The following is a 20,902-nucleotide window of genomic DNA, read 5'->3' as shown; positions in this document are numbered from 1 at the left end:
CTCTGTGAACACAGCAGTGTGTGTGTGTGTGTTATCACTCGTCTCCAGACTAAGGCTGGTCTGGTAGCTGTAGATGTAACAGTCTGCTCCACACTGTGATCTGGCCCATTTCATCAGCGCTCGGCGGGAACACGGCTCTGAACGGATCTGCCAGGACAGGTTTGCTTGGCCGCTGCTTTAGGCTCTGAATCTCTCACAACAGTCGACGTTTTGCCCTTTGAGTCAGCAGAAGATGCTGATGGAGGAGGAATTATTCCTACTTAGGTTTGCTTCATTTGAAAGTTGCCTTTAAATAGTAAATGAGTGTCTAACATTTAGCATTTTTCGGCCTTGCTTGCATATTTTATTTTCTTTCACATATTCATTTCCATATTTGTAGTGTTAGAAATGGAAATAATAGGAATTATACACTCACTGAGCATTTTATTAGGAACTCTAAACCAGTACTGGGTAAGTCCTTGCTTTGATTCCACAAGATGTTGGAGACATCCCTTTAAGATTCTGGTCCATGTTGACATCATTACATCATGCAATTCCTGCAGATTTTTATAATGTGAATTTCCCATTCTATCACACACAACACTAGATCTTTTACTGGCTTCAGATCTGGTCACTGGAAAGGTCAGTGAAGAACAATATCCTCGTTGTCATGTTCATGAATCCATTCTGAGACGTCTTTTGTTCTGTGACGTGCTGCATTATGTAGCCGGAAGGAACTATTAGAAGATTTAAATTGGCATGAACTATGAACTATATTGAACAAGGCTTTGGCATTCCAGTGATGATTGATTGGTATTAACAGCCCCAAATTGTGGCAAAAAAAAAAAAAAAAAATCCCCCACAGTTACCACCTCCATCACCACCAGCAGCCTGAAATGTTGACGCAAAGCAGATTGGGTTCATTGAGTCATGCTGCTGGCACCAAATTCTGACCCTACTGTGTGTTTCGTCGGAAATTAAAACCAGACGCTACGTTTTTGTCCAATTTTGGTGAATCTATACCCACTGCAGCCTCAGATTTATGTTCTTGGCTGACAGAAGTTTAACCTGAGATGTTCTTCTTACGTTGACGCTCATCCACCTCAAGGTTTGACATGTTGGGCATTCTGAGATGATTTTCAGTTCACCACCAATATACAGAGTGGTTATCTGAGTTACTGTAGCCTTCTTCCACATCCAAGCCGTTTGGCCTTTCAGATTGTCCATTTCTGTTGCTAACTAAACCCTGTTATGTGTGAAAGCCCCAGGAGATCAGCACTTACAGAAATACTCAAAGCAGGCTGTCTGGTACCAACAATCAGGGGTTTCTGTTAATGTCAGAAATTTCAAAACACATCTTTTGATATGCTTCTGGCTTTTTATTGTGGAAATATTACCATTATTATTTTTGACTGATAACTCATACCTGTATATTCATTTCACCTGCTATTTTTTAACTTTGATTAGCAGTAAATGTTTTAATTGGGTTATAAATGTAGGGACTCTATAATATGTAGGTGTACTGCCTTTCTATATTAGTGAAATGTCTCTGAGGGTTTGTATACTGTGTATTTCCTGAAGGTTCCCGAGAATTACAGCTCCACAGTTACGCTGTAAATAATAAGCCCTGGCTTCATGGTAATTATATAACCAAACACATGAGGATGAATCACTGTTTGTGCAAGCTGTAGAGAATTGTAGAACACAAAAACATGACAAGCAAACAACAGAACAACATCACAATAGAGTGCGTTGCATAAAACTATAATGAACAATATGTTTGCACTCAGTGCTTCTTTTATTATTGGCTTCACTTGAACCCACTCCTGTTTGGCTCACTTCATTCAAGCAGGGCTATTTTCTGGAAGCTGACAGAGCTTACTGAGGCAAAAGAAAATGCCCACACACTCTGAGGCTTTTTTTTAGGGGTACGTTTTTATATATATATATATATATATATATATATATATATATATATATATATATATATATATATATATATATATATATATATCAGTGTATGATCCCCTTGCAGATTCTGTAGAGTAGTTGTAGTCATCTTAAGGATGGAAGGACAAACTTGGTGTAAGGTCTCAGAGCAAAAACTTTCACACACATTAATTTCAGAATCTCACTGCATGCCTGTAATCAAACAGATGGAGATCCACCCGAGCAGGAAAAATACACCGTAATGCTGTGGAGATCAGACGACAAGCAAAGAAACACTGATGGTGAAGTGAAGAAAAAGTTCAGGTTTGTATTTAAACTGAGGCAGTACTCGTTCGCTTGTTAGGATTACACCAGGTCAAACTGCCCAGAGCTTTCATGACCCACATCCTTAACCCTGACACCTACGTGAGGTGACACTTCAGAAAACGGTCCCATGGAGAAGAGTCAACGTTAACGGCGTCCTGAAAGTGGGTCACATTTGTGTGGTGGTCTAGGAAAACCCTTCGGATGTCAGTGTGGCTGGAATGAAAAAAACGACAGGGTTCTTCTGCCGATAACATACATCGTCTATACATATATTTCACCAAAACGACATGGAAATGTTTTTAGTTAGGCTACTTTCTTACCTTCTGCCTGCAAAAAATCATTTTAGATAAGAATGTAGTTATTCTGTCATACACAAAACAGACATAAGCCAAAATCAGTTCAGTTTGATTCAGACAGCTGATATAACGGGATATCATCATCAAAACTGAGAAGAGTGCTTATACACTCGGGTGAGCCAATTAAAATGTTTAAAGAACAATTCATTTAGTTAACAGAGCTGACTGAATTAATCAGCAATTATATCCTCACCGACGGTGAACGGAAATCAGTCGAGTGAGGAGACGACGAAGCTGCGTGCAAGTGAGAATTCACATAGCTTTTTTTAGCTATTACAAACATAGAATCTGTTAAAATGAGTGAATAATGTTGTTTTTAGAGTTTTAGAGTTTTTTTTTTTGTTGTTTTGAGTTTTGTTTTATAGGTTTTAAATCCAGAGGTGTGTGAAACAAATCTTTAAATGCATTTTTATGCATTTTAACTTTTGGAGTAATAATAATAATAATAATAATAATAATAATAATAATAATAATAATAAAAGCTGCAATCTTACTTCTGTTCAAGATGCACAAAAAGGAACGTTATACATGTGAAGGGTTTTCCCAGGCGCCACATAATTCATGATTTCCAACCCTGTCAGCAACTGATACAATTACTGCATTACGTTTGCCTACTACTGCTCCATTTGTTGTCCTTCATGGAAATATTTTTTGGCACACACTGAATCCTTAACAAAGGACATGGTGATACAGTGGATGGCATTGCTACCTCACAGCACCAGTGTTCGATACTGAGCTCGGGTCTAGTGCCTGTGTGGAGAGTTCCATGTTCTCTCTGTTTCTGTGTCATGATTCCTTCATGTACTCCGGTTTCTTCCCACTTCCCAAAAACGTTCTGCTAGAAATTGTGTTTGTCCTATTCAGGGTGTATTTTGGCCTATTGCCTGGTGTTCCTGGGATACGCTCTGGATCCACCGCAACCCTGATCAGGATAAAGCGCTTAATTAATAATGAATGGCTAAACGAATTTGGGTCAGGAAAGAATTATTGTCACAAAAGTGTGTGTTTATGAATAGCTGTGTCCTATAATTTGTATCCAGATGTTACTAGTAACTAAAACCATGCCAGTGTTTTACAGGAGCAGGAGGAACACGACCTGCTGAAAGTCCTATTCTTTTAGAACTTGTCAGATCCTTCAAACGAACCCTCAGGTCTCAAAAACTTTTTAAGAGGAGCCAGCTCTCCTATCTACGCAAGCTGGTTTGGCTCCATGGCATTGTGCCGCCGCTGCACAGCTGTAAGGGTTCCAACAAAACAGAGACGTGTTTCTTCTGTTAGATTTGTCTTGTGATCCATTTCCCATCTGTCGCATTAGCATCCATCCTTCGACAAGTCCAGAAGGTTTGGATCCAGGAAATTTTGTTTCAAATAAAAGCCCAGCGTTAATACATGGTACAAATCTGTGTGAGTGTATGTGCAGAATTTTATTGAGTCTTCAGGAGGTGGGGACAGTACTGTCAAAGGGGAGGGGCTTGACACTGATCACACTTTAGGGCGGCTTCCCGGAGAGGTAGGAGATGAGCGCAGCGACGGCGCAGATGTAGGTGATGATGCCGAAGATGATGGAGATGATGGAGAGCCACAGAGTGTGACGAGACGCCTTGCTCGCTGCCTGAAAGTCACCCTGCGCCCACGCTTTGTTCGTCTGTCCATATGGAAAAGTCAAAATCAGAGTGTTAGACATCTCACCACCATCATGATGCATTCTTCAAGTATACGTGTGTGTGTGTGTATATATATATATATATATATATATATATATATATATATATTATATACACACATACACATACATATACATCTGTGTGTAAAGATATTTTTATATTTTATTTTGTAAAATGTTTAAAAAAAAAAAAATATATATATATATATATATATATATATATATATATATATATATATATATATATATATATATATATATATATGAAATGTCATTCAGAAACAAATCTCAGATTTATTTTGCTGATGGCATTATTTTATATTGGTTTAATTTACCTATATTCAGCTTATGGTATGAATAAATTATATTTTCTTAATTCCCAGGACTTCGACTAATAATTCTACATAGAAAACAAACTATAAAGCTGTATTATTTATACAGAACTAACACTTGTATGGTAAATCACAATACAGAATTGTTCCTAATATTATATTATACAAGATTTAATTACTTTTTTTTGTTTTGTTTCGTGAACAGTATTTTTTGTTACATAAGAAGCCAGGAATTAAAGAGTTTTTTTTTTTTTTACATGTTGAGTACTAATAGGGTTGGAAAATTGTGGTGTATGTGTGTGTGTGTGTGTGTGTTCGAGTGTAATTTTACATTGGTCCTGAAGTGTGAATTTCAAATAATTATACTTTTACTTGAAAATAAATAAAATGTCACTACTGTAGTACTCTCGCTTAATTACATGAAGAAAATCATATTTTTTACTCCTCGTATTTACCATTAAAGAAGTACTCTTTATCTTCTTATCTTCTTCTCTCAGCTACAGCATAGGACTGTATTTCATAAAATGGGCTGAGTGCAGCATCCATTGATTTCAGTTTATCATCCAAACAAGTTCATCAATGCAGAAAGAAACTCAACCCTGGTGCCAATTCATCATTTGTGATCTTGTTATGCTACACACTGTAGTTAGCAGGACAGCTAACACTCAGTGTGTGTGTCTGAGGATGGATAAGCCACTGGCTCTACCTCAGTAAACTTTTAGTATACTCAACTAAAATAAAGTCTCCTTTGTCTGCCTAGAAATCATGCTAAGGTACAACTGATTAATTCATTGGCGAATACGAAGTGTTCAACATACACATATCAAACAAAATCACAGAGACTGACTGATGTTTCCGGGCAAAACAAAAAAACAGGTTTAGCTACATAATAAAAGTTCTTTTTTTTTTTTTTTTTTTTTTTTAACATGAAACATGATTGTAAAACCTTTGCACTTGTTTACTTGAGTATACTTTAAAAAAATGGAAGAATCCAGCCAAAAATGTATTAAATATATCAAGTACAATTTTGATAAATGATCTGTACTTTATGGATGAATGGATGAATTCAGGATATAAGCTATTAATATGATTCCGAGCTTCATCACTTAAAAAAAACTACAAAATGCATCTAGCAAATCCTTTTTTTTGAAAATGTTGCTGGGAGAAAAGCCTGTCTGATGTAATTCTTTCAGTTAATGATGTGTCTAAGATGGAAATAATGATCCTGAGATCCGAGATAATGGGTTTTGCATAAAAAGTAGAGAATCTTCAGGCACTGCTTGTGTGCATTTGTAAATCAGAGGAAAATAGTTGCAACAGAAAATATGATTTTCATGGTCAGTGATGGATCAGTGCTTTACAATCTGTGATTTTTACTAGACCTGTATATTCTTTGTGTTTATCTCACATTTAGCAGATTGAAGATTCCAGCAATTGCTAGATTCAGACTAGTTCTCATCATCGCCAAACTGTCAGAGCAGCTGGGATCAGTTGGGAATTGTAATAATCAGATTAAAACTTTCAGGGTTGTTGATGTTGTCAATCGGCTGCTCCCTGTTCGGGGTCACCACAGCGGATCATCCGATTTGCATATTTGATTTTGGCCCAGGTTTTACAAGGATGAAACCCTCCCATTTTATCCGAGCTTGGGACCAGCACTGAGAGTTGGCTAGGTCTGTTCCTTGCCCAAGAATCGAACCCATGCTGCGATGGTAAGAGCGCAGTATCCAGCGAGAAAACCACAGGTAACGACTATAAATTATGTTTTATCTTTGTGTGTGATTACAATCAGCAATTGCTTAAAGTCCAACTTCTAACTAAAGCTATAAAAATGACAAGGATCTTTTATATGCAGACAAATAATCTTTTAGTAATCGGATTAAAAAGCCTTCACGTAAACATCACGGTCTCTTCGAATGACATTGGCCGGAATTCGGATCGGATTGAAAAGTGGAAAAAATATCCATGTAAATGCATGAAACTGTTTATTTTCTCATTTGGATTTAAAAATATCTTTTGTATGTGTGCAATGATCCAAAATAAAACTGCTGACGTTTTCCAATGCAGGTGACACTGAGATTTGTGTAATGGTGTACGCTGAGTATATGGCTGGAGGTGTGAATCTGTGTGTGTGCATGTGCATTCTATCTGGGAAGTAACCTATGTTACAGTGGTGGATGCATTGCCACAGAAAAGCCTTATTTCCAAGTCTGATGAGAAGAACGGCTCGGCGTAGATTCTGCGAGCTGTCATCTCGTAATTACCGTAATTCTGGCATGATGTGAATGCACTGATCCTTGAATAGAGTTTGTGTGCATAATTATTTAAAGACAGAAATAGCAGGTATAGCAGGCAAAAGCCCAAACACAGCGTATGCAAATAGAGAGAGCAGATAAAGCTTCTGTTTGATTCGGAATAGCTGCTAGTGTTGTTTTGAAGCAGGATGTTTAATAGCGAGGATGCTATCTGACTAGTGGAATTTCTCAGCTGTTAATTGCTTCAATTGACCCTTTTTGGTGTAGTCATTTCCCCACACTCTGAGACAAATCAGCATTTAACAATGAACTCGGTCGGGCTTCAGATCTGTACCCAATATAACCTCTGTCTGTTGGACCATTTGTCTGAGATAGACCAGACGTAAAACCTTATACCCTGCTGTCTGTCAATCTGCCGACAGTAATGAGCAATATCTTCCATACAGCGATGTGCTGCTGATCGTTACTGCAATGTTCCCGAGGAATGTCTGAGGTGAGAATTCTGTAATCTAGCTCTAGAGTATTTGTGTACAGAATAAACCTCTTATTTTTAATCGATAAAAAGGACCAAAAAGAGAAATATTCATCCTTTATTTTAATAGCTTCTCTTTCTTTTCAACACTCTCTCAACTTTCTCTCAAATTCTCATTCCACATCAGTCAGATGACGCTATCCTATCGTAGCTATAGTGTCTGTGGGTTCAGGTATGTGTAAGAGGGACAATACCGCGTTCGTGTGCTACTGTCTGCATGAACAGTTTGAAAAGTTGAGGCCGCTGGCTTCACGTGTCTCAGAGAGCATGTGACGTGACATACGGCTAAGTACGGTGACCCATACTCAGAATTTGTTATCCGCATTTAACCCATCCAAAGTGCACACACACAGCAGTGAACACACACACACACCGTGAACACACACCCGGAGCAGTGGGCAGCCATTTATGCTGCGGCGCCCGGGGAGCAGTTAGGGGGGGTTCGTGCCTTGCTCAAGGGCACCTCAGTCGTTGCCGGCCCGAGACTCGAACCCACAACCTTAGGGTTAGGAGTCAGACTCTCTAACCATTAGGTCACGACTTCCCCCGTGTTAACCCTCATAGCCCCTGGATGATAGCTTCTATGTGATATGGAAGCCAAATTGGGGAGAAAATTGAAAAATATATCCAAAGAATCCAAAATAGGACATTATAACTGACACAAGCTTGAAATGATCTCATCCAGAAATATTCAGTTTACCCAATGGGATAATGAACAGGCAAAAAAAAGTTTTCCAAAAGCTTCTGTTATTGTATTGGTTTCATTTACTCCTTCCATATTGTGTTCCTGGTCTTAGCTTCTATTTGCTTGCTTCTACATCTTGTCTGTGTTCTCTTGTCTTCTTGCTCCCCTATCCTGGTTTCTGGATATTTCCTTGTTGTTTGTGAGATCTGTTTTTCATCTTAATTATGTTCTGTTGACGCTAACTTGATTGTCGTCATTAATTGTAAAAAAAATCAATTTTATTTTATTTGCAAAAGCACTTCATCCGCCACTGGAAATCTATGCTAACAGGCTGAAAATTATGAATTGAATTAAATATTGTTTTTATTATTATACAGAACTCAAAAGACCAGAAGGTAGGGGAAGTGGTAGCTCAGTGGTTAATGTGTTGCTTCAATGATCAGAAGGGTGTGAGTTTGAATCCCCGGTCCACCAAGCTGCCAATGTTGGGCCCCTGAGCAAGGCCCTTACTCTCAATTACTCAGTTGTATTAAAAAAAAATAGATTAAATATAAGTTGCTCTGGATAATGGAGTCTCTGAAATGCTGAAAATGTAGAACATCAGACATGGCTTCTATTTCCATTAGCAGAGCAAAAATAATATGAACGTTTGGACATATTGTGTCTGAAATGTCAGTTACATATTCATTCATTCATTCATTCATCTTCTACCGCTTATCCGAACTACCTCGGGTCACGGGGAGCCTGTGCCTATCTCAGGTGTCATCGGGCATCAAGGCAGGATACACCCTGGACGGCGTGCCAACCCATCGCAGGGCACACACACACACTCATTCACTCAAGCAATCACACACTAGGGACAATTTTCCAGAGATGCCAATCAACCTACCATGCATGTCTTTGGACCGGGGGAGGAAACCGGAGTACCCGGAGGAAACCCCCAAGGCACGGGGAGAACATGCAAACTCCACACACACAAGGTCGAGGCGGGAATTGAACCCCGACCCTGGAGGTGTGAGGCGAACGTGCTAACCACTAATCCACCGTGCCCCCTCAGTTACATATTAATATTTATTTTTGTTAATAAAACTGTTGCATAAAAGCTACAGTTGTGCTCAAAAATATTTTTTTCTTATTTAAGGATAGTGGTCATTAATTATCACATAGTTGTTTGACACCTTTTTAAAACCTAATGGTAACTGAAATCACCTAAACAACTCTGATCAAAAGTTTACATATCCTTGAATGTTTGGCCACATTATAAACACAGGTTGATCCACAGAGATTTAAATGGCTTTTAATGGGACGTTTCCACACCTGTGACTCGTAGGCTGGATACTGCACCATTTTTTCTATTTGGGGTCTCTACAGCAAATCACGTGGTCTGCGTATTAGATTTGGCACAGATTTTACGCCAGATGCACTACCTGACGCAACTCTCCCATTTTATCCAGGCTTGGGACCGGCACTGGGACTCTTCAGTGGCTGGATAGCTTCCTGCCTGGGAATTAAACCCGGGCCGCAGCAATAAGACCGTGGGATCCTACCACTGGACCACCAGGAGGCCTGGATACTACAGCATGGATAAGACTAATGAACTACCAATGGGCCTGTGTAATAAGGTAGATAAACTTCATAAAGCATCAAAAGGAAATAAAAAGACATCTCAACACTTTAAAATGCCAGTTAGTACTGTACTCTGATAAAGAGATGGAAAATAAGAGCTTTTGTTGATACTAAGCCACGGTCAGGTAGACCACGAAAGATTTCACCCACTACTGCCAGAAGAATTGTTCGGGATGCAAAGAAAACCCACAAACAACTTCGAAAGAAATACAGGCTGCACTGGAAAAAAAAGTGGCGTTGTTGTGTCAAGGAGCACAATAAATAGGTATTTGAACACAAATGACCTGCATGGTCGAGTTGCCAGGAGAAAACCGTGGTGGATCTCATTTATTGGGCTGTATGAGCTCCAGTGGTACAGGGAAGTTGATGGCATGCACTTGGATGTTCCAACATGACAATGCTCCAAAGCACAAGGAAACGTTGACTCTCCAATGGTTAGAGCAGAAAAAGGTGAAGGTTCTGGAGTGGCCAAGTACACAGTCTCCTGACCCCAATATCATTGAGCCATTTTGGGGAGATCTCAAATGTGCAGTTTGTGCAAGACAACCAAAAATTTTACAGGAACTGGAACCATTTTTCCAAGAAGAATAGGCAGTTATACCACCTGACAGAAATAAGGACCTCATGCACAAAAGACTGCATGCCATCAATGATGCTAAAGGGGGCAACCCATGATATTATAAACTAAAGGTATGCAAACTTTTAAACAGGGATTATTTTTTTATATTCTTTTTCTGTTATGTTTTGTTTGATGATTGTGCCATTCGTTTATGCCTTACTTATAAATTTTCCCAAGGTATGCAAACGTTTGAGCACAACTGTATATCACACTCACAATTGTACAGTTATACTGAATATCAGCACAACCGAATCACACCCATGCAGATATTCGGTATAACTGCACTCTTATACGCATTGCTTAAAAATTGATCGTCGACTATGTGTACAAATAGAAAAGATGCTAAACTTTTTTCTCCCAATTTTGTTCAGAGGTACTTTAGACAGAAGGAAACGGAATCGATCATAGAGAAATATACAAAACCATAACCCTGTATTAATCTTTTATTGTATTATATGAATGAGAAAAATTCTGTTGTTCCCGAAACGTACAAGTGTGACGGCCAGCACCGTAGAATGATTTATGACTCCTGCTCCATTTCTACCTCTTGTTCATTATTCAACATTTCAATCTTATTTCTCCTCCGTAGCATCTCTTGTAGATTTCATTAGAGAACAGAAGTAGTTCAGTGCCAGCTGTCTGAAGTTGACTTGTTATTGGCAAATTTTACTCTGGTATTTAATATAGTTGTAGCATTTTGTTTGCAATCAATTCCATCATCATTTTTTTTCTTTCACAACCACAAAGACAATCTATCCATCTATAAATAGGTCCCTATAGATAGTGGAGTTAAACAGCAGGCTAAAATTTTACGCATTATGCATCTCATTTCATAAATGGATTAATGATGTAATGGTTATTAAATTAAAGGGACATTTTGAATGTCTGATTATTTTAGTACATTTACACCAAGCGCTCAGTTTTGTTATATGAAGGTGCTGATACAAAGTCAATGGCACTAGTTCTGAGTGTAATTTTAAATAGGTTTAATTTGATATGTTGTAAGTTAATGGGTTTAAATATGTTAAACAATATTATATTTCTATATTACAAGCTGATTTGTCAAACTCATTGCGTGCATGTCTGGTCATTTTGTCCCAGAGCAGTGACCAGTGTGTGTGTACACAATGTATGAAATGGTTAAATACATTTAAAAGTTTAATTAAACGGGTGCATAGAAGCCTTTATTATCGTCACTTATACATTACAGCACAGTAATATTTTTCTTTGCATATCCCAACCGAGTATGTTGGGGTCAGAGCGCAGGGGCAGCTATGATACAGCCCCCGTGGATCAGGGAGGGTTAAGGGCCTTGTTCAGTTGCCCAACAGTGGCAGCTTGGCAATTCTGGTGCTGGAACCCCAACCTACTAATCAACAACCCAGAACCTTAACCAACTGAGCCACCACTGGTCACAAATTTGCACTTTTGTAACTTAAACTAAATAAAAACTACTGAATGCATGTTCAATATTTCTCTCTCTCACTCTCACTCATTTTCTACCGCTTATCCGAACTACCTCAGGCATCAATGGGCATCAAGGCAGGATACACCCTGGACATAGTGCCAACCCATCGCAGGGCACACATACACACTCTCATTCACTCACGCAATCACACACTACGGACAATTTTCCAGAGATGCCAATCAACCTACCATGTCTTTGGACCGGGGGAGGAAACCGGAGTACCCGGAGGAAACCCCCGAGGCACGGGGAGAACATGCAAACTCCACACACACAAGGCGGAGGCGATGTTCAATATTTTATAAACTAAATTTAAATATACAAGGTTCTCTCTTTCTCTTTCTCTATAGATAAATTAGATAGACTAGATAGGTGTGGTAGATGTGGTGTGTGTGTGTGTGTGTGTGTGTGTGTGTAAATAAGTATTTACTCAGTGGAATTTTTGTACCTTTTGAGACAAATAGAAGGCGGCTATGCCTAAAGGCCAGAAGCAGCAGAGCATGGAGAAGAAGGCCAGACCAAGGTGATCCTGTGGGATCATAAGTGGGAAGTTGCTTTCGCTTTCTGTGTCAGTGAAGTCGTCACTCGAGGAATCCTGAGAAAGAGAGAGAAAGAGAGAGAGAGAGAGAGAGAGAGAGAGAGAGAGAGATAGAGAGAGAGAAAGAAAACAAGCCAGAGTTATGACTTGGCATAGAAGAGATAATATCACAGCTAGGGATGCACTTCTGCAAGAAAAGAATCAGACGTGCTTTAAGAAACATATGTAAATGTATGTGTAAGGTGTAAGTGTTTTCTGGAGGGAGAATGTTTCTTTAACATTTAACAGAGAAGTCTAAAGTGATTTCTGTACGTTTTTAATCCATTCAGGACAGAGACATTTGCGCTTTCTCAGCAAAGTGACAAGCATTATTTTTGTCTAATTAATGTCAAGACAGAGCACAGGAAAGAGTCTGGAGAAATCTTGAGATTAAGAAGACTGTTCCTTCATCTTAGTTACTATTATTATTTTTCTTCCAATAAAACTTTCTTTTCTTGCCCCTAGCATTTTGGAAACACATTGAACACACACTGAATATACCCGATATCTAACAGGCCTACTGTAAAATGAAACAACACATTTATAAAGCTTTAACGTATTTTCAAGGTTTCAATTCAATTCTTGTAGCTGACAAAGAAGCTTCTTAAATAAATGAACATGCAGACGGAATACATCAGGGTATGATAATAGTGTTATAGATGCAAAACTGCATATAGGTTTTTAAAGGATTTATACAGCATAATGCTTCATAATAGCTTTTGATCTAAATGATGCAGGTGTGTAATCACTCATTATAGACAGGGCTAAATGCTTTGCTAAATAACGCAAAAGGTTGAACCCTAATTTTCCAATTAACAGCCCAGAGACTTAACCATTTTGAGCCAACACTAACCAGAAATTGGCATCATCAAAAGCTTGAATTTCATTCATTCATCTTCTACCACTTATCCGAACTACCTCGGGTCACGGGGAGCCTGTGCCTATCTCAGGCGTCATCGGGCATCAAGGCAGGATACACCCTGGACGGAGTGCCAACCCATCGCAGGGCACACACACACACACTCTCATTCACTCACGCACTCACACACTACGGACAATTTTCCAGAGATGCCAATCAACCTACAGTACCATGCATGTCTTTGGACCGGGGGAGGAAACCGGAGTACCCGGAGGAAACCCCCGAGGCACGGGGAGAACATGCAAACTCCACACACACAAGGCGGAGGCGGGAATCGAACCCCCAACCCTGGAGGTGTGAGGCGAACGTTCTAACCTCTAAGCCACCGTGCCAAAGCTTGAATTTGCTGCAATTTATTTCAAAATCTAGGAAGTAACTTGCAGTTTTTTGCATTAAAAATACACAGTAAATCCTTATGAACGATAAGGTTGTGGGTTCGAGTCTCGGGCCGGCAATACCACGACTGAGGTGCCCTTGAGCAAGGCACCGACCCCCCCAACTTCTTCCCGGGCGCTGCAGCATGAATGACTGCCCACTGCTCCGGGTGTGTGTTCACGGTGTGTCTGTGTTCACTGCTGTGTGTGTGCACTTTGGATGGCTTAAATGCAGGAACGAATTCTGAGTATGGGTCACCGTACTTAGCCGTATGTCACGTCACTGTCACTGTCTTTGTTTCCTTGTAAGTTTCTTAACTGAGAGCCATTGAGGTCCCATTGACTTGTGGTCTGAAATGTCAAGTGTGTGTCCAAATCTGCTGAATACAGTGTGTGTACAAAACACTGGTGCTAATACCACACATGTATGCATCAGTGTTTCTGTGTCTGGTTTAGAAAGCAGCATTCAAAAACACATCTAATTAGCCCCAAATTTGAGCTAAATGACATCATAACATAACAGGAAAAGCCCTGTGCTATAGACACGCCTCCAAACTCTGTTCCATTACATGTTACATACATGTTCCACGATGTCGACTGTTTGGATTGAGCTCAAATTGAAAAGCTGAGCCACATATTCAGGTGATGCTTATCGTATTGAAAACGTATCCATATCAACACATGAATGTATTTTACCTGATTTTTATTTTCTCTTTCATTATAAGAGTTATAACAGCTTACTAATGTAATAAACTGTTGATGTAGTAGCATAGTGCGGCGTAAGAACAGTTCTAACAGTCCCACACAGTCTATTAATTATAACTACATCTACATAGGAAAATGCATCTAAAAGCCCAGTGTAGAAACTATTCAAACACGGTATTAACAAAAATTTTAAAATGTTCGTTAAGCTCATTCCAAAGCGTCCTAATTTCTGCATGCATTGTTGCTGCATCCTGTGTTGTGATGCGTCATCTGGAGCCTCTTACCCAATGTGACTGAATAAGGTTATGGCAAATACGTAGCAGCAGCAGTGCTTCCCTTCAGGCGAATAGTGACTTGTTCTTTAAAAAAGGACCTGCAATTTCCATCTCTCTACTCCTTTCTGACCTTGTCTGAATGTTCACCCAGTTTCAGTCTCTCTGAAAACTTTTATTTCCTTCCAGACCCACATCATGAGTCATTAATCTCATACGGAGCCTAACGATAAAACAAATGTGTTGTGTAGACCAGAGAGTATTGTTTGTGTATCGTTGTTACAACCCAAGTGGCGAGAGGAACTAACTTTCGAAGACGTTCGACAACATAAAAAAAAGCAAGATGTGTGAAGTTTTACATTAGATGAATATATGATGAATAAAACAAAGTAAGTGATATTACACCAACCTTTCATTGATTATTTTCCTATAACAGCATCCACAGTCTTTTATTTCTTACTAAAACAGCATAAAATATTGTTTCTAGGTTTTATAACCTTGCTGTCATAGCTTCATTTTGTGTCGCTGGTGTTCAGTCTATCAAATTTTAATAGACTTCAATTACACCCAATTAGATATCTATGCAATTAGATATTATATTTGACCTCTGGATGAAAATCACTGCTGGCGTGTGTAATAAACAGTGACAGCTTCAGCTTTCTGGCTTCAGATAAAGCTGAGTACATTCTGTATTAGCCTGGACTTCTTTTAACTAAATAAATAATGTTTGTTAAGCTGTCTTTTCACCTGCAACTCATTCTTCATTATTCTTCCAATAAACATAGCCTTATCATTGGTTCAAGACATAAATAAAGGATTTGATGGTTTTTGAGATCTTGGTCTTGACTGTCTCGCTTTCATTTGGACACAGTATTAATCCATGACTCCTAGAAAACTTTGTTTTAACACAATTATTAATAGTTCTGGTATTGGCTTTGACAATGGAGTTAAACAATATGGCCAAAAGTATGGTATGTGGACACGTGACCATCACACCCGTGTATGTATGTGGGTCTTTTTTAATGTGTACCACTAAAACCTTCTCTTCACTTGACCTAAGAAGCCCAAACCTGTTCCAGCATGACAATGCACCAGCTCCATGAACACGGAGTTGCACTGGAAGAACCTAAGAACCCTAACCTCAACCCCACTGAACACCTTTATGATAAACTATATGAACACCGACTGCACCCCAGACCTCCTTATCTCCTTACTAATGCTCTTGTGGCTGAATAATCACAAATTCCCACAGCCATGAGAGGAGTGTGGAGCTTATCATCATAGCATAGAGGGGACTAAATAGGGACTAAAAGTGGCTTAGTGGTTAGCACGTTCGCCTCACACCTCCAGGGTTGGGTTCGATTCCCGCCTCCGCCTTGTGTATGTGGAGTTTGCATGATCTCCCTGTGCCTCGGGGGTTTCCTCCGGGTACTCCGGTTTCCTCCCCCGGTCCAAAGACATGCATGGTAGGTTGATTGGCATCTCTGGAAAACTTGTCCGTAGTGTGTGATTGCGTGAGTGAATGAGAGTGTGTGTGTGTGTGCCCTGCGATGGGTTGGCACTCCGTCCAGGGTGTATCCTGCCTTGATGCCCGATGACGCCTGAGATAGGCACAGGCTCCCCGTGACCCGAGGTAGTTCGGATAAGCGGTAGAAAATGAGTGAGTGAGAGAGTGCTTTTAACAACATACAGTGTTGATAAGCAGCTTTAAAACTGCCTGCAATGAGCATGGGCAATTTTGCTCCCTTGACTCCTGCCACACGGCTTCAAACGTCCTGGACAACAGGCACAGGTTGTAAAATTTTTCCTTTTCTTTTTTAAGCATGATCTTCTAATATAATTCATTGATCACTAATGATACTTTCCTACATATTTAAATTTTGCATGCAGGCTTATAAAGCTGTTGATGCCACAGACAACACTCAGCAGTGATGCAGTGCATTGCTGTTTCCATAGTGACAGCACTATGTGTTTTTAGTTCCTGTTTAGATTCCTTTCTCCTCCCTCATTTTGTTTTCTGGTCCCTTATTGCTTTCAGCTATGTCTAGTTTGAGTTATTACATTTTCAGTGTCTCCAAATGTATCCTCCGGTAATATAATAAACTAAACTGTCCATGTATTTTACAATTTTGCTATGGAAAGCTGGAATAAACTCTAAATATGTACTTATATCTCAACAAGACACTGTAAACAGAACAACTGTATAAACAGACATTTTGCTTGGACTCTCTCTGTGTCCAGAACAAATTTGCAATATAAAGACATGTAATTTTATCCTGATTTATTTTTCAGATTAAACTGCTAAATGAAATTGGTGGATATGCTAAATGAATGTGTTGGCAGATAAGGCTGTGTACGATTATACAGTGCAGAGCCTTATCTGCCAACACATTCATTTAACCGTGCAATACTGAAATTGTGATATGTCAGTTTTTTTGCTACTACAGTTTATATTTTATATAAAATTGAAATGGGGGGCATGGTGGCTTAGTGGTTAGCACGTTCGCCTCACACCTCCAGGGTCGGGGGTTCGATTCCCGCCTCTACCTTGTGTGTGTGGAGTTTGCATGTTCTCCCCGTGTCTCGGGGGTTTCCTATGGGTACTCCAGTTTCCTCACCCGGTCCAAAGACATGCATGGTAGGTTGATTGGCATCTCTGGAAAATTGTCCCTAGTGTGTGAATGAGAGTGTGTGTGCCCAGCGATGGGTTGGCACTCCGTCCAGGGTGTATCCTGCCTTGATGCCCGATGACACCTGAGATAGGCACAGGCTCCCCGTGACCCGAGGTAGTTCGGATAAGCGGTAGAAGATGAATGAATGAATGATAAAATTGAAATCATTCTTATAATTTTTTTTGACGATTGTTACAATTTTAAACGTTTATAGAAAAAATAACATAAATATATGTTTCATGTATAATAATATATAATTTATATATAAAAAAATTAACATGTTTTAAATGTTAAATCATTTTTTTTTAAAGCTAAATGCTGGGGAATATCAGCATATAATACTGAAATTATAATATCAAGTCACAATATATTTATATATATTTATAAAAAATTATATTCATTTACTATCTAATTTCCAATTTTTTTTCAAGTTTTTTTTTTCAGTTTTATAATTTTTAACATTTAAAAATGTTTTGCATTTTTTAAAATTAAAACAAATATATTTACCCACCTTTTCAGTGTTAATCTATTTTTGTTGACATGAAAAATGGTCAAAAAACTTTATTTTATTTTGTTTTCACATTGGTTTTAAATCAATATCGTTGTATTGATATCAGTTTGTTAGAAAACCTATTGCATCAGACATTGTTTACACAGTGTATTGCAATATGATATTTTTTGGTGATATTCATATCACATAACCATTAGTGGTGGCTTGGGAAAGGTATTTTACTGCTTAGTCCATCTGTTCATTTTAATTAAGACAGAAATTTTGGAAATTTCTCAAATTTTGGATTTGAAAAACGATGCTGGATTGTATTCCAAGCTGCCGTTCCTTTCCCTACCAACAGAGTTCTTACTGTGAAGGTTGTAGCCTTCTGATGCTACAGAGTATAGTCACAATCCATTTAATTATTTAAGTAAAAAAACAATAAAGTAAGAAGACAAAGATGAGAAAGATGCAGTTAAATCTCACCTCAAAGTCTGGCAGCAGGTCGTCTTCGTCCTCCATGCTGTAGGACACGCTGTGGACGTCTCTGCTCACTGCCAGCAGCTTCCGCTCCAGAGGAGATCCAGGGCCGATGTCCATGAATGTGGTTTCCAGATACTCCTTGCTGTGGAGGCCCAGGGAGTCTGCAGGGCCCCAGAGAGGAGCAGAAGGCGTGTAGAAGGACTCAAGTGTGCTGGGGAGAGAACATGGATCCAGCAGCTGCTGTTGAGATACATCTGTAGGACCAGAATAGCTCCTCCATGCTAGGGAGGGAGGTCTTTTTTCCTCTTCGCATCTCACAAAAATGCCCTTGAAGAGGCCGCTGTTGCCCGTTCTGGATGAGTGTGTGGGGCTGTCATCCAAAAGCGGGTGCTCCAATTCATCCAGGCTGTCCATCCTGATTTGAGGGTAGTGATTGTTGAGGAGATCTCAGACGAACTCGAGTGCAGCTCTTTCCTTTATTCTAGAGCAAGCAATCCATCTTTAATATTTTTTAATTGGTGCTTCATACAAGCATGAATCATCTTGTGGGTGGGAAATAAAGATGTGTGCCTGAATTCCTCCCTCCCCTGCTTTCTTCTCTTCCTTTCCTCCCTCTAAGCTTGCGTCAGGTTCTATTGAGCTTAAAAAGCTTGTCGGGCTCTTGCACATTTCACTTTCTGCGCATCTCCTCCGAGCCACGAGGGCCGAACGTGTGGTCAGTGTCACATTTCACATGATCGGATGCATCTCCGGCTAATAAATATGCTAATGAGTTTTGCACTGTGCGGAAAGAAAATTAGGAGTCGGTTTCAATGATTGATTGTTTTGATTAACGCAGCATTACAGTCAAGGGTGGGAAAAAGAAAAAGAGCTTCAATTGCTGACTTTCCGGATGGTCTGTCAGTTATCGCTGCTAATCTAAACCTACTGTACTCGACTAATGAGGTTAGAGCACTGGACTTTGATTTAAATGCAAAGTAGAAGGTGATAAATAGGAAGAAAAATAGTTATGCTCCATCAGAGGAAGGAAAGTTAATGGAAATACATATTGAATTAGCAGATGTTGCTTTTTTGCTTTTGAAATTGGAAAAATAGGTCCTAAAATTGGCAGACTAGTTTAAAAAAAATATGAACTCTACAAACATTTCTGTAATCCGGACAGTGCTGCAGAAATAGAATCTGCTCAGCCGGTCTTTTCGCTGCCCACTCAGTATGTTGCTGCAGGGAAAAGTGATGAAGAAATCACAGCTTGGGTGTATTGATTTATTTCTGTGTGTGTGTGTGTGTGTGTGTGTGTGTGTGAAGCCAGAGTCTTCCTTTGGGATATGTATTTTTAATGCTGTCCTGGCCGGAGCTTCAGTCAAATCAGGCGGGAAGATATCCAAAGCCGTACCCGATGTACTTCTGCTCCTGTCTCAGCTCACCACTCTGCACCAACAAAACAAGAACAAGGTCAGTGTTTATTTTGTCCTGATGCTCAATGTACAACAATTACTGATACTAAAGCACACTGACATCTAAAGGCCAGGTGTTGAGATTGAAGGTGTTACACTGAACCACAGGACATTGACCCTCAAGCAACAGTGTGTGTGTGTGTGTGTGGGTGGGTGGGTGGTCTATTCCAGGCATGTGGACACATCAAAGCAGTGTAGTGGCAGAGAGAGGGCAAAGGGCGACTTGTTGAGGCTCTTTAAAAGGGTTGGACGGCTTCCAATGGTTGGTAAGGCACTGAAACATTTATCACTGCAACCCCATTCTGGGCTTTCGACCTAACTTGAAGCACACGATGTGCTGCGTGTCAGTGGCTCCACGCTCACAGCATACAAATCTCTAAGGCCAAAAGGGCTAAAAGCGAGGCAAGTCAATACACAAGCAAAGACAAAGAAAGCAAGGTAGAAAATTCCTAGAATCCTTTAGAATCGAGCAATCTGTTTTTGACATGCAAATGGGAGCCACCGGGAAGGTAAGTGATAGTTTATATCTTCAGATTTTTTTCCAAGACCTTGACGTTAAGGACATTGGGTATTCTCTCTGTAGCTCTGCCAGTCCACTGAGTTGGCAGGACAGTAAAGCATTCAATCAATACTCTCACTCAGCCCCGCACGCTGATTCTGATGTCATCAGGAGTTGCATTCCTCTTGCGAAATGCCCTGCAGCTGTTTGTGTTTACTGTGTGAGCTGGACACATTCGTCATTTGGACATGTGTGAACTTTCTGGATGTGTTACTTTACAATACGAATTTGTAACCAAACGTGCATGCATTATTCTACCAGTCTGACCTTCACTAAAAACACAGCTGTATGAAGTGTCTTTGTATGCCGCAGCATTATAATTTCCCTTCAGTGGAATCAAGAGACCCCAACCTGTACCAGCATGAAAATGTCTCTGTGTATTATACAAGCTCTATTGTTTGCTTAGACTGGAATAAAAAAGCTCACCAGACCTCCTCATCTGACATCAGTACCTGAATGCCAGCTGAATGAGCAAATCCCACATAGCCCAGCTCCAACATCTAGTGGAAAGCCTTCCCAGAGGAATGGAGGTTATAATAACAGCAAAGCATGGACTATAACTGGGACAGGATGTTCAACAAGCACAAACAAGCATGATGACTTGATGTTAACATTCTTCTGACCATCTT

General features: G+C 39.7%; 1 protein-coding gene across 2 annotated transcripts in view; it reads right to left on the bottom strand.

Moving 5' to 3' along the window:
• Nucleotides 1–2,001: 2,001 nt before the first annotated feature.
• The window catches only part of tmem91 (transmembrane protein 91), a 34,076-nt gene continuing 15,175 nt past the window's right edge, over nt 2,002–20,902 (bottom strand). For both annotated transcript variants that reach the window (XM_060877455.1, XM_060877457.1), the window contains exons 2-4: nt 18,264–19,688; nt 12,217–12,363; nt 2,002–4,236 (exon numbers count right to left, since the gene is read on the bottom strand). In XM_060877455.1, the coding sequence (XP_060733438.1) occupies nt 4,081–4,236; nt 12,217–12,363; nt 18,264–18,674 (714 nt within the window). In that variant the 5' untranslated portion in view covers nt 18,675–19,688 and the 3' untranslated portion in view covers nt 2,002–4,080. The remainder of the gene's footprint in view (nt 4,237–12,216; nt 12,364–18,263; nt 19,689–20,902) is intronic.

Source organism: Tachysurus vachellii, chromosome 9 (assembly GCF_030014155.1).
Source record: "Tachysurus vachellii isolate PV-2020 chromosome 9, HZAU_Pvac_v1, whole genome shotgun sequence".
Taxonomy (NCBI): domain Eukaryota; kingdom Metazoa; phylum Chordata; class Actinopteri; order Siluriformes; family Bagridae; genus Tachysurus; species Tachysurus vachellii.
The sequence above is the reverse complement of the archived record's forward strand: the minus strand, read 5'-3'. Positions and strand labels throughout refer to the sequence as shown.